The sequence below is a fragment of the Magnolia sinica genome, chromosome 9 (genome assembly GCF_029962835.1).
Source record: "Magnolia sinica isolate HGM2019 chromosome 9, MsV1, whole genome shotgun sequence".
Classification (NCBI taxonomy): domain Eukaryota; kingdom Viridiplantae; phylum Streptophyta; class Magnoliopsida; order Magnoliales; family Magnoliaceae; genus Magnolia; species Magnolia sinica.
In genome coordinates this window covers 67335910-67361442 of record NC_080581.1, presented here as the reverse complement: position 1 = coordinate 67361442, position 25533 = coordinate 67335910, and the positions used below count along the sequence as shown (strand labels likewise).

The 25533-nt window shown below is 37.5% G+C and overlaps 1 protein-coding gene and 1 long non-coding RNA gene across 2 annotated transcripts; both read right to left on the bottom strand.

Moving 5' to 3' along the window:
• Window positions 1–6909: 6909 nt before the first annotated feature.
• Window positions 6910–7345, bottom strand: LOC131256411 (uncharacterized). The gene is made up of 3 exons (XR_009176797.1): window positions 7208–7345; window positions 7036–7079; window positions 6910–6964 (listed from the first exon to the last, which is right to left on the bottom strand). It is a non-coding gene; the product is annotated as an uncharacterized LOC131256411 (long non-coding RNA).
• A 16404-nt stretch (window positions 7346–23749) lies between these two features.
• LOC131255063 (protein FAR1-RELATED SEQUENCE 5-like) lies at window positions 23750–24437 on the bottom strand. The gene is made up of 3 exons (XM_058255761.1): window positions 24170–24437; window positions 23864–24001; window positions 23750–23772 (listed from the first exon to the last, which is right to left on the bottom strand). Exons 1-3 carry the CDS (start codon window positions 24435–24437, stop codon window positions 23750–23752), a joined length of 429 nt encoding a protein of 142 aa, XP_058111744.1.
• Between the last annotated feature and the right edge of the window lie 1096 nt (window positions 24438–25533).

The window sequence follows — 25533 nt, the reverse complement described above, 5'->3', positions numbered from 1 at the left end:
CAGTAGCTAAAAGTGGAATGAAATCCGTAGCAATATGCTGATGTTAGAAGTTGCTACGATTTTCAGAATAAGAGCTACGGCCAAAATCCGTAGCTATTGTTAATTTTTTTTTATAATTAAAATAATGGTGCCTATTTCCATTGCAAGAACCTGCTGTGATTGATAACTCATCTGAGCTTAATGCTGATAGGAATAGTACATAAAATGCAATTAGGAAAAAAATAATACATTTATTACAAATAGCAATCAAATCATACAATGCATCCCACATTCACATTTCTAAATAAACAATACTTCACTTTGCTCAACCTATCATAAGAATTACAAAAAAAGAATATGTTCGAACTTTAGCTTCGACTCCATCTCCAAATACTTCCTACGAAGTTCTTCCATATTCCACTGCACATGAATGAGATGGGAAATAAGAATTATGACAAGAAATCATCTTTGGGAAAATTATAGAAAAATAGCAATCAAAGTAGTTTAAAATTGATCATATGCCATTACTTACTCCTGCAACCTCAAAAACATAGCTTCCATCACAGAGTTACAATCTGTGAAGCATTAAATTATAAACACATGCACGAGTGCGTGCACAAACACATGCATTGATTTGCCATCTGATGTGGTTCATATTTGGCAGCGAGCTGGACAAACTAAATATGTGCGCAGTAGGAGACAGCGAGAGATGAACAACGGAACTGCAGTTCCATCTCCAGCTTCTAACTCTGTTGGAGCAGGAGCCTCATAGGGGACGGAGATGTTTAGCATGCTTGCGGCTGCACCTCCTCACCACCAAAAGCAGATACTTGGAGAGCGTCTCTTCCCCCTTGTCAAGAAACACAAGGTTTTGTCATGTGGGTTTTTTTCTCAAGAAGATTTTGTATATGCACCTACAAATGCAATGCTGACAAGAATTAAGATTGACAAAGCTAGATTTTGAATGAAATTTTCATCACAATGTATATACACCTACAAATGCAATGCTGAAAATTTTCTGTATCAACAAGTTCTCGATCGTACTGTCTGGCGTATGAAGAGAAAATCTTGGGTACTCTTGCAGGGTGTGATAGTTGATATGCAGGGAATATGAAATTGATACGCATCTCAAACAGTCATTATATCATACTTGGACATAACAACAATTCGAATGTCATCACGCCCATGCTAAAATACTTCCCTTTACCTCACTTCCTACCAAAAAAAGACTAACAGAAAATCCACAAAAGTAAATACATGTATGAACTTTAATGCGGTATCTTTGGTATCGTTTGAGGTTCATCCATAGTCAAGCACTCAAGCTGATCTCTTTCATTACTGGTGTAGGCATTCCTTTCTGAAGTATCAGATGTCTCCTCAACAGAAGTATAAGTTGGCTACATGCATTCCTTTCTGAATGCCCTCTTTCTTTGTTCCGTTGATTGTTGAAGTTTGAATATTTAATGAATTCATGTATTTGTTTCATACTCCCAACTTTTATGGTTGAAGATACACTGCATTTTACATCCAGTGATTCAGGTACCTGAGAACAAATCTAAGAGGCCTGTAACTGATCTTGTAATACATTGTGGCTTTCAAGCACTTTGTTTGCAGGTTCTCCAAGTTCTAAAATAGAGCTGATGATGGCGACCAAATTTGTTACAAAATGCTCCTGGTAATGCTCTTTGCATTTGCTGAATAGCTGTTACATTGCTCTCAATCCAGTTCGACTGTCTGATACATTCTAATTTCTGGGTTTAAAAACCAAAGTTATGACCATCATTTTTTTCTTATAAATTTTTTACAAATTTAGCACATGGAAGAAGTCAACAAGCAAATCCATACAGAGCCTCTTAGTGCCCTTTAACAACTAGCACCATGGATTGGGTAGAGTTCCTAATTGGTGCACATACACATCAAAGCCAGTTGTTAAATGGAACCTTATGGCCGGTGAACAAAATCTTTATGTCTAACCGTGGACTTTGTCCATGCAATTGGCTTTCGAAATCTCATAGAAATCTCAAGAGAACAAACTCCTCATCATTTCAAGCCAATCCGAACAAGCATATATAATTTATTATTAAACCTGTGTCAGGACGATCCTAGCAAACAGATGATGCGTGAAGGGAAGGGAGTTAAAAATAAAAAAATAAAAATAAGAGAACCCAACTGACCTTCATAGTTTATGACAGAAGGAGAAGGTTTGCATTGGAGCTTTCCATCCATACCAAATCCAGCAAAGTTAGTTCCCAAAACAAGAAATCTCTCCTTTCCATCCTTTCTTCCACTCTGAAAATCTCTTACCCTCTTCTCACTGTCAAAGATAATATACCAAAACCACCATAACCCAAAAGCCAGTAATTTCCACATGAAGTTTCATACACAAAACCAATGCAAACACAAAAGTTAAAGCCAAATGAGAAACAATTTCAACACAATAAGAAAACCTCCCACCTAAAATTCTCACACCAGAACCACCATTTTCATGAGAAATAAAGCAAAAAAGAAGAGCTTTTCAGCTTCTTCATTTAAAAAACCACTCAGCAAAAACTCAGCTATGAAAAAAAAGGATTGAAATTCCACCCTAATCAGACCATTTCAGCACCAATTCAACGATTCAAAATTCCTATCCTTTTTTTTTTCCATACAAAATCTTCTTGAGAACAAAACCCACAAGCAGAAATTTCTATCATTTTTTTCCCCTGTTCCCTCTCTTATCATGTGCATGTGAGGCTGAATAGAACAAAACCCACAAGCAGATATTTTCTATCCTATTTTTTCCCTGTTCCCTCTTTTATCATGTGCATGTGAGGCTAAATAACTGTATGCATACCAAATCAATACATATTCTAATATAGGTTAAGAATAGCAGCATTCAAAATCATGATTCATTGAATTACTTATCGTGAATGTATCACTTATAAAGATTCATTAGTACAATACTAAAATTCTTATCACCATGGATTGAATGTATCACCTGTTGCACCATTAAAGTCAAATATCGGTTCATATTAACATGATATAGCTCATTGTTTTCCACCTTTGAATGTTAAGATAGAGTAATCTATAAATGGAAGAACCTATAATTTTGAAAAAGAAAAAATAAAATCAGAAATTTTGGAGAGATTGAAGAGGGATAAACACAAACCACAGAAATGAAAGAAGGAAAAATGAGTGGCTGTCGCTGGTAGAGGGTATATTTATATATATATATATATATATATATATATATATATATATATATATATATATATTATACACACACACACACACACCCCACATGAGCAGTCGAAGCCATGATTTCAATGTCTACCACTAAGCAACCTCCACATCATTCATCCATTTTGACATCTCATTTCAGGGCATGAACCTCAAATGAAGAAGAGCCAAATCTCTGGTTGACCATACAACAAAAAAACAGGTGATTGACCATTAAAAACTTCTCATGGGCCATGAAAGTTTTAGATCAAGCTAAAATCTGTATGGTCGCTTCATCTAGGTCTTTCTGACCTTATAAACAGGTGGATGTCAAATAAACATATCGGTGGCCGTCAGGAAGTTTTTTAACTGTGGGTATTCAATCGCCAATATTTACCGTGTAGTCTACCTAAAATTGGATCTTATTCACTTATAGGATCTCAAAATGGATGGACGGCGTAGACGTAAGGCACATATATCAAGGTTGGCCCCGGGATCCATCGAATTCGTCCGATCCAGGGATCCAAGGAAGCCGGGTACTATAATTTGGGCCATAGTTTCAGCCATCTGAAACGCTGAAATCACGCACACTAACATAATCTCGAAAGGAAATATCACATCCATCGAATGATTGGTCTTTTCATTTGAATGTGACCATTGCTATCATTTCTTACTAACCATCTATTTTATAGAAAGAAACAGGAGGTTAGAATTTTACCAAATATTATATTTTTAATTTGTGATCCACCATTGTGAGCCTTACTAAATCAACAGTTACGATTACTGAAAATATAATAAAAAATAAAAAAATTTTGAAAATTCAAGCGTAATGCAGACGTTTGCGGAGCCAGCATTGTAGAATATTTATCTTTATAACCTCTTTCTTTTCCCTAAAGAACTAAGCACACAAATGATTTGGGTCAACTGATCAGGTTAATGGATCCCATCCAATGATAAAGAAAACATGCAGTAAGGTGCTTAGCTGGAAATCTATATTAAGTGAGAAACCAGAAATTAGATAAAACCAACTTATACCAGTTTTGTATATAACTGAATCAGGTCTGATTTGAACTTGAACTTGACCTACATACACATTATTGTTAAAGAACTATGGTATGAAATCTTGTGGCCCCACATGTACCAATTGGCAAGACAGACTATATGGCAAAGTGGAAGATTAAGTTAAGACATTACAATGCTAAGAGTCTCAGGTTCGTGAGCTCCTTACTACAAAAGAACAATAGATGGAGAAATCAGGAATTAATTGCTGCTTTCAGCTTGTTTATGAAGAGAAAATGGATATTCTAAGTTTCTCAGCATTCCTCTAGTAATTGAATGGGCATTCAGAAGAAGACGATATGAAGAACGTGAAAAAACAAAGATAAAATAAATAGTTAAAAACTTTACCATTTCAATATTGAACCTTGTAGTGGCAACATTGATCTATGGGGCTAAAAATACATCAGCCTGCATAGAAAAATCTCAAGTTAGTTGGAGCTTTGAGGTCCTCAGATGATAGTAGAAGAAGCCGGAAAACTCTTGAAATTAACCATCAAGCATTTTCAAAATTCCACCTAATGTGCATTTAGAGGGACCGAATCAAATCTAATGTGCAAGTAGGCGCAAGCTCCTCCAAGCTTCAATCTATAACCGAGGCAAAATAAAATTCATTTGTAATGATGAAACAAGTTGTTGTTTCAGGGTGATATTACCATGGAGGAAAATTCACATCTAATGTGCAACCAGGTGCAAGCTCCTCCAAGGATTCAACTAGGTTGCTTTTTCAGCTTGTACTTGTGATATTGATTTGCTCCTAGTAGGACAGATCATTATGAATTTCCAATACTGAAATATGACAATCGGAGTATTTAATCACAAAAGTAGCAAATAATGGTGAAATTTCAGCAATTAATCTGAAATTCCAGCAAGTTTATTCAATTTCTATGATCAATAGTTGGACCATTTGGGTAAGACTACTAAAGCTAAAATGGACAATCCTGCAAGCGAACCTGTTAGAATTCTGCTCCATCATGTCCTAAATGCTTGAATCAATGAGTTGGTAAACCTATCACTAAAGATCAACTTCCCTATGAAAGAAGATACCTAGGAGGGCATGCACAAATAGATCTAAATTCTCTTAAATGCATTGATTGAATTGCAAGTCCTCTGGCACTGTAAATAAGGTCTGGAGAAAAACAGCAAAAAGAAACAAAAAGATCTGAATTTTAAGCATCACCATTACAAACAGATTAGATCTTTTATGTGTAGGATCAGATCTTTATATGTGATAAATCAGATATTTATTGAGTTGAATCATGCCATATCTGAATCCGATATGAATACAAATGGATCCTGATTTCAAGATTTGAATTTGATCCAATAGATCCCATTGATAATTCAAATTCAATACTTCAAACGCCGTCTCTTCCAGCATGAAAGCAAATACTAGCAGTCAAGGTACTTCAATCACAAGACTTAAGATAATAAAGCAAATACTAACTAAAATATAGCACTTGCTTTGAATCTGATGTATACTAGCAGTAGATAAAGAAACAGATGATCTGTTCCATTCATAGAACCATTCCAAACACACATGAAGAAGAGGAAAGAGGATCACTAATCAACAAAGAAAATGAAAAAGAATTCACCCACATCAATCATCAAACACTACCATGAACATCAACACTATAGCTAAAACCTCTGCAAAACCAATTCATAGAATGAAAAAAAAAAAACACTAAAAAAAAGCATCTACAAATCAAATCAATCAAAGTTCAATCTCATTGGCATATCAACTGATAAAATCAATGCTTGCTTGTTAAAAACAATACCTTTGAGAATGATCATATTGTCTTTATTCAGAAGGCAAACTTGAAATGATGAGTTAAACAGAATTGTCTGACTATTACAATATGTGGGCTATTGCCCATCCAAGTGGTAGGCCACCAGATGAAAAGACCCAATCAATCACCATGCATTTTAGAAATGTATATCATAGGTTCATAACAACATTTCTCAATGAAACTTTATGCAAATAAATATAAAGAGGACGAAAAAAAGGATACTTACAGCAATGAAACGATAAATGACAGACTCAACAGTAGGCTATCACCTTGTTACTACCAACATAGCTAACAAATCATGTTACTACCTCTACTCAGCTTTACAAATCATGTTTCACCAATCATCAAGGCTCAAAAAAGGAATTTGAAACAGGAATTCTCATCGATTTAGCAAAATCTTGTAAATTGTTTGTCAATCTACCTTTTGGGGTTTTTGAACCATCTTGAGAAGAGGAGTCCTTATCCCAAGTGGTGATGTCTCATCGCCAGCTTCATTCTCTATTTCTCTATTATTCTTTTCTTGATAAAATATTATCACCTTTGAATATGGTCCCTTCATGGCCATCTTTTTTAGCCCACGTTTTTGGAAAACGTTGAGATGGTGCATATTCGACAACAGTCATATATTGGGAACCTGAACAAAGAGTCAAACCTTGTTATATTTTTTAAAAAACAAGATAGAAACAATTAAAGAATTTATAAAATCTTAAAAACATAAAATACAATTTGACAAAATGATATGACAAGGTAAAAACATGGCCAAATGAGACATTAATTGAGAGATAACAGGGTCCTCATGATTTAGGACATGAATGGTGTCCCAACAAACCCATTTTGTTGAAATGGAGATGGTTCATTGATCTAGACTATTCAAGCATGACGGGAATGCACAAAATAATCATATCAACAACAAAACTAGATCATGAGAAGTAGTTTCCCTATATCTTCCACAGAATGCACATCTCACCTCTCAACGACATTAGTTTTATTCAAGATCTTCAAAAAAGGTAACAACATAGAGCAGGTTTAGACTGGTTTGCATAAGCAGCTTCCTAATTCCTGAAGAGATTTCAAAAGCAAAATTAGTTCTATTGCCTTGCATTGAAGATCCTACAATTCCTCTGCTCTAGACCAAGGTGATGTTTCAAGATTTACAAGCAAAGAAGCAAGTTAATACTATAAACTACTTGCCTAAGATAATTCAATGCTTGTCTTTGGAAACATCTTTCTCAGGGACCTGAGATTCCAACCTTGGGTTTCATTTTCTCTGCAGCCCTAAAAAAAAAAATAAGAACAATCACAATGCAATGATGAGTTCTTAAGAGATGTTTATGGTGAAATGATTAAGAAACTGATCACAACCACAAGTTCATGCACAGCAGTCGAGAGCCACACAAATACCAAAAATGAAAAATCTATCATCAGAATAAATTGTATAATCACTTCATGACATCAACCATGACCAACAGACTTGAGATCATGTCAAACCAAAATCCCTGAAAATTGTTCCATGGCTGGGCAACAAACAAGTATGACAAAAATCATCACCAAGAGTTCAAATCTTCACGGATATAAGAAATTTCACTTTTGGGATTTTGCAAAACATGAACCGTAGGGATGCCACAAATCTCCCAAAAAACTATGCATGAGTTGTATAGGTCAAAAATCAGGAATTGGATTTTGTTTTTGAATTTTTTTTTTCTTATCGAAGAAAACATCATCTTACCGAAAAAAAAAATAAATCATGATAATTCCTCTTAAATCATCCTCCATTAGGTGATATGGTTCTTTTCATTCATGGAGACCACTGGCCGTACAGTGTGCATTGGCAATCTTATCGCATCTCATGTGTTTTCCCATTCACTTCAATGAACCAATTATAACACTAGTGATTAAAAGCAAAACGAGAGGCTCCTATTTCCAAATCCAAGATTCTTTTCTTTAGTAAATATAAAAAATAGAATATATTTAAACATATATGGGGAATACTAATGTCCCTACCTTCATGGGGATGTTAGCAATATTCCCAAAGCTCTTGAATGACACATGGAACAGCCAAACATGGATCAGGACTGCAAAAGCAAACCAATACTACAATAACATCAACTTAGTTTTGTAAAATGGTGTTGTACATATACTAAATAATAAAAATGAAGACACAAGAATGTTTCAAATATCCTTTCAAATGCCATAAAACATCATTAGCTGTTGAAGACTAAACTCAAAACATGAAACAAGTAAGATGTGTTATACAAACAAAACCACATGACTGAGCATCTATAATCACAATAAATCCTCATAACCATCGCCACCATAAAAAGCACATCTACGTCAATAACAACTGCACTAAATCCTTCAATCTCTATAACAACTACAAATTACAGAAAAAAGAAGAAGATGAAGAAGAAGAAGAAGATCAAGAAATAAAAAAAGACCCATTGAAAACAATGTATCCAACAATCTTAAAACTACATGATAACAAATCAAATTTCAGCATAACAGGAACTGATTATCACAAACTCTTCTCGGACAAAACTAACTCAACAACGACATAAATTTGAATCTTTAAAGAAATTTCTACTCAATAAAAACACAAATGATGCATGCAATCCACCACAGAGTAGGAGGAACAACAGAATTCACAAACAGAATCAGTTCAATATATTGTAATTAATAATCTCAAAACTAGAAAAACAACTCGGTATCCTCTAAAGTTATCAATAAAAAGAATTACCTAGTAGCTCGAGAGAAGAAGATAGAGAGCCGGTGTTGTTGAAGGAGGTGTAAGGGCGCGGGAGCTCGAGAGGGAGAGGGAGAGGGAGAGGGAGAGTGCTGACGGAGGGAATAGAGATAGAGAGGGGATTAGGAACGGAGAGAGAGAGGGATGAAGATGAGAGGATGGGTTAGGGTATGGAGTGAGAGAGAGAGAAATGGGGTGACACTTGGGCGCGGCCCCGTTTTGAGTGCGCGCCCAATTTTGGGCGTAGGGCCGTGGACGGTCCTCTCAGGGGCTCCGTGGGGCCCACCATGATGTATTTGCATTATCCATTCCATCCATTAATTTTAATAAATTATTTTAGCTCATCATCCGGAACATAATGTAGATTAAAGGCCTAAGTGGACCACACCATAGGAAGCACATGCAATTTAATCTCCACGTTTCCTACTATGTGGTCCACTTTAGCCTTCGATCTAGCTAATTTTTGGTTTCATGCTTTATAATAACATTTCAAAATAGAGGGACGGATTAGATAGAAATCATATAATTTTTTAGGCTGTATAGAGCCCCTTACACTACTGTTGATTGTCAATGGTGTGACACCTTTTCAGCTACGGATTAAAATCGTAGTAATTATAGCTACGGTTTATATCCGTAGCAAAAAAGTAACGTAGTCTGAATCCTTTGCCCCTTTTTTTGGTAGTGTAGCTTCTATTTTTTTTAAAAAAATAATAAATAATGGCTTACCATTGCTAGTGCATGCCCTGATAGATCAACTCATCTAAAAATTTCGAATTCAACAATAAAAGAAACGTGCACAACAACATTCATCAATCAGATCATCCAAGTTATTCCCAACTGTATGAAATTCTTTACCCATTGTAAACACTTTACAAGCTAGCCAAAATAAATAATGACTCTCCCCCTTTTCTTCTTTTTCTTTTCCCTCCCTCTCGTTTTCTTTTTTTGGTTTTTTTTTTTGTTTGGAATCCATACTTTGCTTTTAGTTTTTTTTTTAGTGAGTGGTGACGTGGACCAATCAGGACTGGGTGTAACATCCCATGTTTTCAGAACCCAAGTACGAGACTTGTTCTGGAAACCCGAGAGTTAATAAATCAGAGATCTAGCGGAAGATTAAAATCAGAGTATGATAGCGTAAGCAAGCATGGATTAATATCATATATGCTCAATTATTTAGCCCACTCAGCTAGGGGCCTTATTACACTTTTTTTTTAAAAAATAAAAATTATCAATGTATCAAATTAAACATAAGAGCACTACTGCTATTAATTTAAATCGAAACAACCAGCCGCTTCTTGTTGTGGCTCGTCTTCGTAATATCCGTTTTCAGGCTCCACCATCGTACCGTCAGGGTCAGTACTATCGTTTCCTCCACCTATACCTGCATACTCTGTACGGTTGGATATTCGATGAATGAGTGGCCAGCTCAGTATGAATTTCCCTCAAGATTACACACCGTCGCCTTAGCTAAGCATAGTTAAAAACAACAAACATTCAAAATAGTACATGATGCAGTGTTTTTATATGCATGGATGCATGAATGCACATCGACCTGGGGATGTTTATCCAGTCGGACTTGGGCTCGTCACCCATGCAATCATCGACTTGGGGATGTATCCAGTCGGACAAATAGGTCGATAGTCGATGGTCTGGGAGCTAGCATAGTAATCCCTTAATGCTCCTAAGGGAACATGCTACAACATCCAGAATTAGCCACCCGTCATCGTCAATATGCTATGGATGCATGATCAGCCAACCCGTTATTATTCTAATTACAATAAGCCATTTTAAGTTACTCAATGGTCACTACGGGGGGCTCGTCACCCAGCGTAGGCCGACATCTCGGGCATAGTGTCCCATTACCACCATCCCTGGCTCATGAGATTTCTCTCACCTTAGGATGCTTAATGAAACCCATCGATCAGTGGTCAATCAAATTAATTGAGTAGGGAATCTCATGTCCTACATAACCTCCAATCGAGGGTTCATTCGATTCCACACTCCATCATGTTACATCCTAAGTATGGGTTCACATACACTAGAGGGTTTACCCACTAATAAGTGTAGTGAATATAGGTTCATAATGACTTACAACAATTCATATGAGAATATACTGCTATAGCATGACAGGCATATGTTAAGCATAATAATCAAAACAGGTCATGATGTGAACTATAAATTAAAATGAGAGCTATCATGTAGCAACTATCACATGCAATTATGTTTCACAATTATCAATCGAAAATCATATATAAATCATATAAGAGATCGCATGCTATGAATTAAAAATTTTAACATTTGATAAAGACTATAACTTAAACCAATTTGAAAATGGAAAGCTTAAGGGGAAAAATTATCATCTTATACTTTGAATCGCCTACCAGTGTTGCTAGGGAGTGCGTGTTTCCTTAGAATCAAACCCTATCATGAGTTATAAATTTATACAGTTATGTTCAAGCTTACAAACTATTTAGGGTTAAGGTCTCAACCTAAGGTTTAGATTACCTAGCCGGGTTGAACATTGATACAGGTAAGATCCAGGTAACGTTAACCACACTCCACATGGAATATATGTATAGTGATCAAACCAGAGATCATGTGGGCCCCTCAGATTACTAGAGAAGTAATACCCCATCCAAGTCGGTAGGTGGGATGGAAAACTTCGGCCAACTGGCGTGCACAATTAGGATTTATTTGGTAATAATACCAATAAGAGAGGGGTTTTATAGCAATGGATGAAAAGATAGATATTTATATATTAAAGTCAGGAAGTGAGAGCCAGACCTTTTAATGTGGCCGAAATGCAACCGGTTTCAAGAGATCCGCATTGGAACTGGAATTGAAATTTTAAATCAGAAAACTGCATGAGATGAACTAAAATATTGATCAAAATAGGAGAATTTAAATCCAACTGAACGGGAGAATGGCTAAATTCTAATAATGGTGGAAATTGGAGTTCAGATCTGGGGTTTTACCTGAATCTTTCAGCTTTCTCTTTCTCCCACGTTTCTTCTTTTCTTTCTGTTATGGCTTATACTGGTGGGATGGGAGGTCTTTTGTAAACATGAGGACTCGTGCGTATCCTTCACGTAACTGGATGATTGACTGAACTTACGCAGAACAATTGCCACTACCGGTTTCAATGGGAAACGGCTGCCCTTGTGTGGCTGGTGCGCACGCCACGAGTTGTATAGAGTCTTTCAATATTTTGAGGTTTTGAGTTTTGTCGCGTAACTAACTGAATGGATGGTTCAGATCATCCTTAGGGACGATCGTGGCGGGCCACGACTCATCCCAGTGGACGGTCATCCGTGAATGCGGAAGGAAGAAAGGATTTCCTTCGCGTGAAATCTGGGCTAGACTTAATTTTGGTGATCCTCGGAAGTGTACACATTATGTGTGCAAGCACCACCAATGTGTGAGGCCTTCAGTGAGGATTAGTGAGATCCATACCGTCTGTCATGTTTTATGGGTCATATTTAGGCCATCTGACTATGGGTGGTGCAAGATCAAAACTCAAGTGGCCCATGCTAATGGGGTACACCCCAAATCTAAACTACATATCAATACAATGACAATTTTTATGGGCATTGCTGTACCATGCGAGAGAGTTTCTTTTCCAAATCGGTCCTTAAGTTAGCAGGGTCCACTGAGGGTAGGGACATCCCATATGGAGTGGTGAGATCTATTGATGCTAATCCTAGTTGGAACGTGATTGTTTTAGGAGAAAGAAACGGAGGTAGTTCGTTTTGAATTTGAATATGTACTTATTTCAGAAGGATTTCTAGCCTAGTGTAAGACCCGTGTCCTAATCCGTACTATTCCGTTAGCTTCCGCGGTCCTTCCGGTCAAATTCCGGCAACCTTCGCACCGTATTCGGTGTTTGCGCACGATCCTAAGACAGGTCTCGCGCACCGACGTCTGCTTGATCCGAAAGTTGTATCATAGCGACCGCGTCGTCGCCGCGGTTCCAACGCCGTGACTTGCGCACTGAACCGATACCCACGCAAGAAGATGCCGATCAGCGTTTATTCCGAAGAAACACCGCGCGTTGCGGATTTTGAGGGAATCTCTACACAATTAGTCCCATCAATCAACCATTAATGTAAGCCTTACCTCAAGTACATCAACCCATTCCCTCTTTTTTCAAAAGTCCACCTTCTTTCCACCTCACCACTCCTCTTTTCCAAATTTCAACAACAACCATACACCTTTTACAATTTTTCAACCCAACCCATTACTCCATCACCTCACCTCACCCATCCATATCTTCTTTCTCTCCCTCATTTCTCAAAATCTCCAAGCAACCCCAAGCCTCAAACGTCCAAGCTTCCTCTCCCTCTCAAGTGTGGCCCACCTTCCATCCTCCATCTACACCCTCTCATCTCTCATCCCCACCATCAAAAGTCCATCAACCTCCATCAAAGTTGAAGCTAAGGAGCATTGGAGTCTAAGGGACCAAGAAGAAGGAAGATAAGGTGGGTGATTTTCCATTATTTTAAATTTTAGGGCCCACTTGTTGGTGGGATCCATTTGGATGTATGTGATTTAATCAAGAGGACCCATAGTGGCGGGGTCCCTCTATCTCACCGTATATCTCTCTCTATCTCTCTCTCTTCCTTTGTAATGGTGTGGATCCCACCAATATGTGTTACATCTACCCGTCCATCTACATCAGACGGTATGGCCTACTCTATTTCAGGTGATGATCCACACCATCCATTGTTTGGATGGCCCAATGCATTTTTAAAATATATATATATATATATATTTATATGTTATATTTTATATAATATATATATATATAATATAATATATATTATATGCATATATGATGGTGGGCCACATCTACGTGGGACCCACCATAGAAATGTGTTTAGGCATGTCGTCCAGCATCCAGGGGACGCTGGACGTTGGCAAGTGAAGTGTGTGCACTGGCAATGGGTGTGTACTTTAATAAAAAAAAAGAGAAGGGAGAGGTGGGCGATTCATGCAGGCCCCACCTTGATGTTTTTATGTAATCCAAGCCGACCATCCTATTTCCCAGATCATTTTAGGCGTTGAGCCGAAAAACGATCTCAATCTGAACTTTTGGTGGGCCATAGCATGGCGAACAAGTTTCCTACCTTTGATTTACTCCCTGATGCTCATGTATATCTGAAACAGCCCAATATTGGACTCTATGGGTTTGTATCAAGCCACAGAGACTAATGGCTGGTGTGGATCTTACTGAAGCGGGCCCCGCCTGGGAAAAACCATAGAAAAACCAATTTTCAAAAAAAAAAAAAAAGGAAAGCAGCAGCAGCCACTGCCACTGGCAGAATGCGCAGGCAGCGCCTGCGCTGGGCTGCCTGACGGACGGACGAGCTGGGCTCAAGGCCCCAGCTTTGGGCCCCACCTTGATGTGTTTAGACCATCAGCACCGTGCATTTGCTGGGTCCCCACGAACCAGCCGTCCATCCCAAAAATCAGCCATAAACGGGACTCAGGCGGGCCATACCATCTAAAATCATGTGAAGACATGCCTAAAAAAATATAAAATCGTTGGTGGGGCCTACCTGAGTTTTGGATGCAAATGAAACTTGATTTGGACCCTTGAAATTGTGGGACACACACAATGAATGGGCTGGATTTGTGAACCACATTTTGGTGGGCCCCAGTTTCCCAAGGTCCAGTGACCTTATCAACAGGTTGGACGTCAGAAGGGCGTCACGGTGGGCTCCCTGCCCACGTGACCTCGTCATCAGGTTAGATGAAAAATAAATATTTCAGTGGGCCCCATTCCAGTGGGCCCTACCCCAGGTCACGTGTGACCTTATCAAAAGGTCGGGTAGAAAATAAATATTACAGTGGGCCTTACCTGGCCCAAGTGACCTTATGAGCAATTGGATGGCAAATAAACATTACAATGGGCCCAGGTTGGGAAGAAAATAAACATTATATTGGGCCTTAAGTTGGGTGGAAAATAAACATTATATTGGGCCTTAAGCTGGGTGGAAAATGAGCATTTTGGTGGGCCCCACTTATGTAAGTATTGTAAACCACACCCTCTATTAGTGTGGGCTCCATCATAATGTATGTGTTTCATCCAACTGTCCAACTGTTTTGGAGATAATTTAAGGCCCATTATGGAGGCCCATCTTCATGCATTAGTGGCCCTTGTTGAGGCCCACCTTGATTTGTATTAGGCCCATATTATGAGGCCCATTGAGGCCCACCTTGATATAGATATGGGGCTCATGTTATATAGCCCATTTGATGTATTTGGGTCCTTGGGTCAAGGCCCAATTAGATGTACAAAAGGCCCATTACAATGTGTGATTCATGGAAGGCCATTCCTTGGGAGCAATGTTGGTTTGATGTCCACATTGAATAGATAATGTTGGTTAAATGTCCGCATTATAACTCTCCCTAAGGCCCACTGATAGGCCCATAATTATGGTAAGTAGGCCGTCTAGGGCCATCTCCATTATACCTAGAGCCCATCTCTTTATACATGTTTAGTATAGATCCATGATTCATGATCATTCACACCATATGTATGCCTGATGTGAGGAGTGACCGATCATAGCATATACCTTTAGATAGACTGTTTATGGGCTCCCTGATAAGCGGAGTTGCCTCATATAAGTGCATGGTATATACGGGGCCGTTGCATGACTGATAGTGTGATTCATGCACTTGCATTTGTGTGATTGTAGTTACTGTATGCCCTAGCCACATCAGGGCCATAGCCTCCACAGACACATCGTGGATGGCAGGATTGGAAATCGGAAATATTTGGTTCTAGCATACGGGTGTCATAAACGTCCCTGGGTGAAAATCCCTAAACCCGATGGTACTAGAGGATGACTCCAACATCGAGACCGAGTGGATATATGAGCGCATGAGAGCCGAATACCAGGAGGTCGCGTCTCCCACTGTATCGTGGTCGGTTGGAAAGGAGTGTGGCCTTACTCGCCCGAGGGTAGGGGGCAATACTAGGCTGAGTTTGACCAGCTCGCGAATGGGTCCACTATCGACGTGCCGGATAGGTATTGGCAGACTATTGGCTAGGCGGATAGTGAGGTTTCTTGCGCTCACTTGGACTGTGTGGCTAGGAGAGCGACAGTGCTATTTGGAGTGTATTGAACCCCGGTGATTATCCTGAATGACAACTGTACTGATACATGTTGAGGATTGGCATGCTTGAGTTGCATTTCACATCGCATGGCCGTGTTATGGCCGATGGCATTCATATCTTGCACCGCATAGCCTTGGTACGGTTGATTGCATTCATGTACTCATCACCATGATTCCGCATTACTCTGACCTTGCATTTTGAGCACGCTTATATTTCGCACATACTCACACCACCCTCTAAGCTTTCTATAAGCTTATGCACGATTGATGCGTGCAGGTGACACCAGGACACAGTCGCAGCCTTAGTCTCGCCGTATTGGAGCGTGCAGCCGAGCTTCTGGAGTCTTATTTCTTTCGTTGCATTGTACTTTTCCTTCCTGTCGCATTGTACTAAAAAGCTTTTGATCATAGTGGATTTTGTTGGTGGTGTTCTTGTGGTTATTGTTTGTGGGTTATGCTTTTTGTTATGCTCATTATGATTCAGACTGATGATTTGAAACCCTCCTTATAGTCTCCTAGGATCGGAACCTGGTGAATGGGTGCCGGGGTCCGAGAATGGGGTTCTACGGAGGCTGTCGGCGCCGGATTCGGCAATCGGGAATTTTGTGAGCCCGGTTTTCGAGTTCGGGGTGTGACACCTGGAGAGTTATGACTTACTGTAGCATTGAGTGAGGTCCACTTTAATGGCATTCCCATAGATCTAATCCGTTCATTAGTTTTGTAGGGTTGTTTTAGGCCAGGGGCCAAAATATGGTGGGAATCCATTGATCAGGTGACCCACACGCGGGGTAGGGAAGTGGGGTGAAACCCATCATTCCGCTCGGTTTAGTCGCTGTTGTTACAGCTAGCTTGTGCGAAAATTTGCCAATCTTGTTTGATTAGGTGGGGTTCACTTGTGATGATCTTTCGGAGAATCCATGCCATTCACCACTCTTTACATGTCGTTGTAGCTTACAGCCCCAAGTTTAAGTCAGATTCGCTTTCCAGGTGGGCCACACGATCTGTTAATGCATTAAATGGTATTTACCGTCAAACCCCATGCACGTAGAAATTTGAATGAATTGAGATATTCTGTGAGAAGTTCACTTTACTACTTATAGTTGTACGATTTGCTCTGTTCATTGTGTTCAACATATCCTGCTAGGATTAAGGTCAAAAAATGAGGCAGATTTGTTGATCGGGTGGGCCATACTATCCGATTCAAGCATCAATGGTGGCATGTAATGGCATTCACTATTTACGAACTCGCCATCCATTTCTCAACCGGCATCCGACGCCTGTTATGTTGAAATGTGTCATCCGAATGTCTTGAAATTTGACGAACTTACATCATTTTTCGTGCTCTTTCCTGTGATCCAGTTTAGGTCCCGATCTCCCGAAGATGAATAAAATGTTCTTTTAATGGCTAATATACATCAAAATTCTAAAATAATATTTGTACACCTCAAATCAACAAGTTACCGGGCAGTTTGGACTTAGAACCTAAGATCTTCATGATGATCGGTTTACCGTGATATTTTTGTGGCTCGTTTGGCAGATCCAAATATGACTGGGGGTCAGATGACTAGCTAAGAATAAGAGAACTTAATGGTTAACACTCTTACTATGTATGTAGGTGGGTATACGGTCGGTTTCGTAAACGGATAATATGTAAAGCGGGTTTCAGGAGGATTAGGGGTAAAGCATGTGTATCGTCGGATTAGGGTATCTTATTCACACGTGTAGGTTTCTCAGATTGTAATTCAAATGGTGGGTTAAGCATATTCATATGGTGTGAACAAGGTGAATGGATCAGAATTTTGATCTGATAAGTGTATGGACGGATGTAGGGATCAAGTAGCTAAATTAATGGGATCTAAGGGCTGAAATTTGATGTGTACGGTTGATTTATGATAATTAGGCCTGGTATAAAGTTTCACGCAAAACGGATCATGAGAACCTTGTGAGTTGGAATTCAAGGTATAGGTTGATGGCATTTTTGTAATTATTGTTGATCTAAGAGTTTTGTGAAATCTAACGGTTCTACTTAGTTCTATGTCTATTTCTAAACAATTCTTACAAAATAACTTGCATCTAAATTATTATGGTTAAAGAGTTATTCACCGATTTAGTCGAGGGAAGGTACATGTATCCGACCACATGATCAATGGTCGGATGACTTGATTTATGGATGAAGGTCATCCCCAGTGGTCAAATTCAAGTTTGAGGGTAGATGCAAGGTGAGAATAGTTAAACTGGTATCGTACCCATGTACATGTTACGATAAATCTCACGGTAACGCTCGAGTACTGAAAAGTACGGGGTGTTACACTGGGCAATTAGGGAATCCCTGTTTACCAAATAACAGAGGATCTGGACTCATTTATATAAAATTATCTTTTAAATTTTAAATATGTAAACAAAAAAAAAATGTACATTACAATCAAATATAATAAACATTGGCCTGCACATATACAGACTTTTTACTGGCATTTCCACATGCCTTTACTGTCGGTTACACAAGCATTTACTAGATTATTAGAAGGCGTCCCAATGCAGGTAAGATAAATTATTTTTTATATTTTTTTATAGGGTTGGAAAATTTTCAAATATAAATAAAAGAAGTGGCAGACACCATGTAAGAGAGTACAATCTATATCAGAATAGGTACATGAATCTGTGGAAGTGATACAGTTGATGGACTATTTGATGAGATTATACTTAAGGCATTGATATAATATTGTCCCAGTATGATGGGGCTATGCTTGAGAATGTGATACAGTTGACGGACTAAGTGATAAGGTTACCCTTAAGGATATGATATAGTTGTGTGATAGTGTGAAGTGGTTCTACTTGAGAATATGATATGGTTGATAGACTATATGATAAGGTTGTGCTTGAGGATATGATATGGTTGTGTGACGGTGTGATATGGTTCCACTTGAGAATGTGATATAGTTATCGTACTATGTAATGAGGTTGCATTGGAGGATATGATATGGTTGTGTGATAGTATGATGTGGTTACATTTGAGAATATGATATAGTTGATATACCATGTGATTAGGTTGCACATATGCATATGATATGATTATGTGACAATGTAAAGTGGTTCCAGATTGAAGAATGCGATATGGTTGATGGACTATTTGCACTTGAAAATATGATATGATTGTGTGATAGTGTGATAAATGATCTTCACTTGGCAATATGATATGGTTGATGAACTATGTCATGACATTGGATAATCCATGGTTATGTGACAGTGTGATCATGTTACACTTGAAAATATGATATAATTGATGGACTATGTGATGAGGTTATGCTTGAGGATATGATATTGTAGTGCGACTGTGTGATGAAGTTACACTTGAGAATGAAAGAAATTGAAGGACTATGTGATGAGGTTACACTTGAGGATATGATATGTGGTTGTATGAGTGTGATGTGTCCACTTGAGAATGTGATACAGTTGATGGACAACGTGATGGAGTTGTACTTAAGGATGTAGTATGGTAGTGTGATAGTGTGATGAGGTATGTATCCACTTGAGAATGTGATACGATTGATGGACAGCGTGATGAGTTTGCACCTGAGGATATGATATGATTGTATGATAATGTGATGTGGTTATACTTGAGGATATTATATGGTTGATGGACTATGTGATTAGGTTGCACTTGAGCGCATGACATGGTTGAGATAATAGTGTGATGTGATTCCACTTGAGAATATGATACAGTTGATGGACTGTGTGATGAGGTTGCACTTGAGGATATGATATGGTTGTTTAAAACTTGGTGTGGTGGATCCACTTAAAAATGTGATACAATTGATAGACTATGTGATGAGGTTGCACTTGAGGATATGATATGGTTGTGTGAGTGTGAAGTGATTTCACTTAGAAATGTGATATGGTTGTTTATTTTGGCGAAGATTATAATTTATTTTTCTATTTCCAGTTTTCAATCTTCATTCATTTAAAACCCTCAAAAGAAATTACATAAAAAAATAGCAAAAAAGTAAAAATAATAATAATAGTAATAATCGTAGGTGATAAAGCAAAAGTAATAGTTACCTATATAAATTCAAGTCACAAAATTTAGTTAAATAAGAGGTCATGTCAGTTGGTAAATAAAATGTCATGTTTGGATGTTGAATAGAGTTATATAGGATACTGTACATCCCAAAACAGCACCAGCCCCAACCTGTCGAATACTAATTAAGGTAAGAAGCATCAAAATCAAACCCAACAATTAAGATGACAAAAATTGCAATTCAACACCTAAGCTTGGAGATGTGATATTCGTTATACAAGTATGTTGTGTTTGTAAATCATCAAAAGTAAGCACCGACTCAATTGAAGAGCCTTAAGAGCCTCCAACAATCTCTAAACTTGTCACTTGCATGACTTCAACTTCCTTGATCGTTATTGCATCTCAAAGGTAAAAATTCAATATGTAAACAGCATTTCATTATATCCATAAGTAGAATTTCAATATGTAATTTCATCAATTTTCAAAATTGCTGTACATGAATTCTTGAAGACCCATAAAAAAGAAACATGCCTCACATATCGTATAATGCATTTCAACAACACAAAATGTACATTAATTCAAGTGGGCCCCACAAAAAAAAAGAAAAAGAAAAAAAAGAAAAAAAAAGAAATAGAGTTCACCTTCCTCGTGTATCGTATAATGGACCTATAGCTGCACAAAATGTACATGAACTAGGATAGGCCCCACAAAAAAAAGACCCCACCTATCGTATAAGGCATGTATATTATACAAAATGTACATTTGTTATAAACCAAAAAAGAATAAAAAAAAATATAGCCATTCTGAATTCTTAAAACATGCCAAAATCTGGGCATCCTTCGACTTGAACAATTATCCTTAGCACAACTGAATTACCCTCCTGCAGCATATAACGAAGGAGTTGTTGTTGCTTGAACTTCTTATCTGCATAAGCCCATCCATAACTGAATTGCCCTCCCGTAGCATATAATTCAAAATGAAGTTCACCCTCATGAAGATCCCATTAATAACAACACACCATTCCTAATTCAAAGCAATGCCTGAAAAAAATGAATGAAAGCAACATATAATTACACATTTAATCCACGTTTTGTATATTTGGGTTATACACTTGGAGATGTATATATTTACATTGTACATGAGAATGCAAAGAGATTTGAAGACAAAGATGATAGGGTTTTAACGATAGTGTGATTAGGTTGCACTTGATCATATGATGTGCATTTATGTAAATGTGATGCATTTACATTTAGGAGTGTAATGAAAATGAAGGTGTGTGTGAGTTGGTTACACTTAAGAATGTAATGTAGTTGTAGTATATATCTGAGTTAGAATATGTGATGGGATTACCATTGAGAGTGTGATGTGGTTGATTGGGAGTATAACTTGGTTCCACTTTAGGATGCGAAGGAATTTTCAGTTAGAGTGGTCCCATTACACTTGACAGTATCATATTGATGATGAAGTGTGTGTTGAGGTTCAACTTAAGGATGTGATATGGATGGTGGAGTGTGATTGGTATACATTAGACGATCTGCTGTGCGTTATAAGGAAGTGTGATGTGATTACATATAAAGGTGTGATGAGGATAGAATATGTGATTATACTTAGGGGCTAAGATATTTTAGAAAAAATCTGAAAATGATTTAAGAAAATATTAGATACGATAAACCTTACCATATTCTATTTCGATAAAGGTTGTTGTTCCTCTGTTCCAAATTTTGAATTACTGCCTCTTATCATGAACTGTTGGAATGCACCAGATGTAACAGGATACTACACAGTTAACATTCCATAAATTTCGAGTTAATTTCATTAAGATATAATTCAAATCAAAGTTCAAATTGAATAACAACTACTTTTTTAATTATTAAAATACCTAAGTTTACATATGCATACATTTTCATTTTACAAAACTAAACTATATCACCTTTCCTTAAATGCTATTCATTACCTGGAGTAATTGTATAAAGTTGAAATTATCAAGCATATGAAAATTTAAATCAACTTCATGCTGGATATATGGATATGGTTGATCCATGGAAGGAAACAGCTGTGGTTGACACCAAGAAGGAGAGAGTTGCGGTTGAATCTGTGCTTCCGGTATATAGTACGTGGTCATGGGGAGAGGCCCGACATTATTGTATCCCTAACATAATGTACAAGTAAATATTAAGTTCATTGGAAAATTTTAATTTCACTATAAAATAAATTTTCATTACTCTAAGGGTAATCAAAATGCTACCTGAGCAAATGGAGATTGAACATTAGAGCGTACTAATGTGGGCTATTGATTGGGATGGATTGGATTTGGTGTACCTCTCTGCTCTTTCTGTCGACATCCCTTCGATTTTCCTCTCTCTAAGCTATTCTTAATTCTACGTCTACCACGACAATTCTCTTTTCTTTTAATTTCATGAGCTTTTTCTCTTACTTCAATGATTTCAGCACTTTTTCTTTTGATATAATAACTTCTCATTGCTTTCTCATGAGCTTCTTTTTTAATTTTAATGATTTCACTTCTTTACTGCACATCACCATCTTCGAATTTTGCCCGATAAGCTTGAACGCCTTTTTCATTACTCAGGCTTTCAACATATGATGAGGGCTCTTTTTCATTTTCTTTTGCTTTCAAAATCTTTTTCAAATCTTGCAACATCCATTCTAAATACTTGGAAGCACATTCAAATGCTTCTTCACTTTCATAACTCATTGTTGCTAATTTTATAAAATTGCAAAGTAAACTATTGTAATGCCGGGATTGTGATTTCTTGCTTTTGTCAATGGAGTCACTTCCACTACTTAATGAGGAGAATGAAATTGAAGTAACTTCTCGAGTCTACCTTTTCAAGATATACTTAGCCGGGATATTTGTGAGGGTATGATTCGTAGCTTTTAATGCATGAGAACACAAAATACCCATGAATTTAAACTTTCTACAGCTACAAGTGATGGACTCGTCCATTGAGTCAACAGTAACAATGTGAAGACTTTGATTTCTTCTATTCAAAACTTGATATTTTCTAACTGTACCAGACTCATCTACTTATTCCACTATTTGATCAAGGCTATCACCAAATTCTGCTTGAAATAATTTGAAAATAGTTGGTGTATATACACTAGCTGCGTGCTTTAGGATGCTAATAGGAAAAGTTACAATTAGTGAACTTTGAGTCATTTTGAAATTGGCTTCTAATTCCACATTTCTTTTATCATCCACCAAGTGTTCGAAATGTTCAAAAAATCTGATTATATTTTGACCAGGATGCAAGTATTTCTTCAAATCCTTATTTAAACTTTCACAACGCTGCATGCTCTTCATATCTGCACAAAAACTATTCTTTCCATATACTAATGCCCACTTCTCCCTTTCATTGAATAACTGTTGTAACCATATATTATCTGTGAGATTATATTTCATGATCATTCTTTCCCACACATCAAGAAATTCATGCTCCTCATCAAAATCATATACACATCTACTAAAATCATTGCCAAACGACTTGGAAGAACAAAATAGATGACTTAGATGTTTACAAGCATTCTGAAACATATGCCATACACAAATACGGTGAATTGTTCCAGGTAACTCTATCTTGATGGCATTTGACATAGCCTTATCCTAATCTGTGAGAATGGTTTGGGGTTCTTTTATACATATTGCATCACAAAATGTTCTAAACAACCATCTGAAAGAATCAATTGTTTCATCGTAGAGGAGTGTAACCCCAAATATAACTGTCTGTCTATGATGATTAACACCAATAAATGGTACAAATGGCTGTCCAAACTCATTTGTTTTAGACGTTGTGTCAAAGCAAATCACATCTCCAAAATGTTCATAATCTAAAATCATTCTTCCATCTGCCCAAAAACTGTTGGTGATACAATCTTGAACATCAAATTGAATACAATAAAAGAACATTGGATCTTCAGCTTGCTTTCTTTTTAAAAATATCAAAAGACCTTTGTCATCAAATTTCTTCATTGCTTTCACCCTTTTCATCCGCAAATAATTCTTGTAATCGACCAAATTATATCCAACATTCTGTCGACCACCGACTTGTTTAGTCATGAAATCATATGTCGCTTTTAGCTTTATACCTGCATTATCACAATTATCGGCAACTACTTCTTGAGTAAATTTTCATTGTGATCTCAACAAATGAGCTTCTTTAGGAGATGCAAGAATATGATTATGATCAATCTTAATATCAGTAACATGATATTTTCCGTCAACTCCTAATCTAATTTTCATATGTGCCTCACAACCTGTTCTTGTTTCATCCCGATGATGCTTCACATTAACATCACATTTATCAAATGAACGTTTACCTTCTTTGGAACAAACAAAATCTCTCATTTTCAATACACCTGTCTTTTTGTCTTTTTTTACACTATGCTTTTGAATACTGAAACTGACTTTCCTTCCGAAACTATTGGAGAAATCATATGCATCTTTCTCTGTTTTAAACTTCATACCAATTTCTGGATTCGGTACCTTCTCATCCATGTCTGGATCATCCATACCAACTTTCATTGCTGAGTCGATGTCTATATCACGTCATGAATGTGGCATAGAATCCACTAGGCATGGCGTGCAAAAAAGCCATAAGAGCTCTATTTTCAATTGACCTATAATGTTAAGAGAAATTTAACATGAGGACTGATTAAAAAAAAAGTTGTATAATATATATAACCCGTCATCTAACATAAAACACTTCAAATAAATCTAAAAAATCTTTAAATAAATCTACGAGGTCACCATTAAGAGCAATCGACGAAAATTATCCCCAGATCCTATATAATCTGTGGGCCACTAGAGTTTTGAATGGCCTAATGAATGACTTATAATGATCAATCAAAGTGGTCTTGTGAACAGTTTAAGAGGAGACATCCTTCTTTTGCGGCATGGTTTAAGTTGCGAATGATTTACAGGTGCCTATTCTGTTTGGCTTTAAGCAATAAATGATTTACAGGTAAATGATTGTGTGCGTTTGGATAGCCTGTAAAGCATTTTAAGTCCTGTGAATGGAGAACCATTCGAGCCTGTAAATGAAATCCAAACTTTTTTCCTATAAATACTGCAAATCATTTACAGTCTATCAAATTATTTACAGGCAAAAAAGGCCATCCAAAAGCAAGAGGATTAGGCAATCAGGGAATCCCTGTTTACCAAATAATAGAGGATCCGGACTCGAGTTTTTTTAGACCAGCCTAGTTTTTGAGTTATATAATGAGCAGGACGTGGATCACCTGATGCATGGTTTGGATTCTTCACACATTAAAGTAGGCCCCACAAATTGAATTGAAATACGTCTGAGTATGTGATCATTCCCTATACTTATTATCCATACCATGATAAGTGCTTGGCTTTTTTGGTAATTTAACAAAACAATCAGGGCAATTAAGTTGGTTGGAAAAAACAATCTGGTTCCCTGTCCGTCACATGGTGGTACAGGTACAGCAATCCAGACCATTCAAATTGTTGCTTCCTTTTTAAATGAACCATCCACATTCTTTCTTTCGCATGGCCCAGATATCCTACACACATGACATGTTGGCAGGGAACACAGGGCTGGATAATGCATGTGATCATTCCTATCAGGTAAAAAATGTACTTGTTCAGCAGCACA

Coding starts and splice junctions, on each gene's coding strand:
- LOC131255063 (XM_058255761.1), bottom strand. CDS start 24,437: ATGAAAGTTGGTATGGATGATCCAGACATGGATGAGAAGGTACCGAAT. Junction 24,002..24,169: donor TCGGGATGAAACAAGAACAG/GTTGTGAGGCAC, acceptor GTGATAATGCAG/GTATAAAGCTAAAAGCGACA. Junction 23,773..23,863: donor GAAGAAATTTGATGACAAAG/GTCTTTTGATAT, acceptor TATCACCAACAG/TTTTTGGGCAGATGGAAGAA.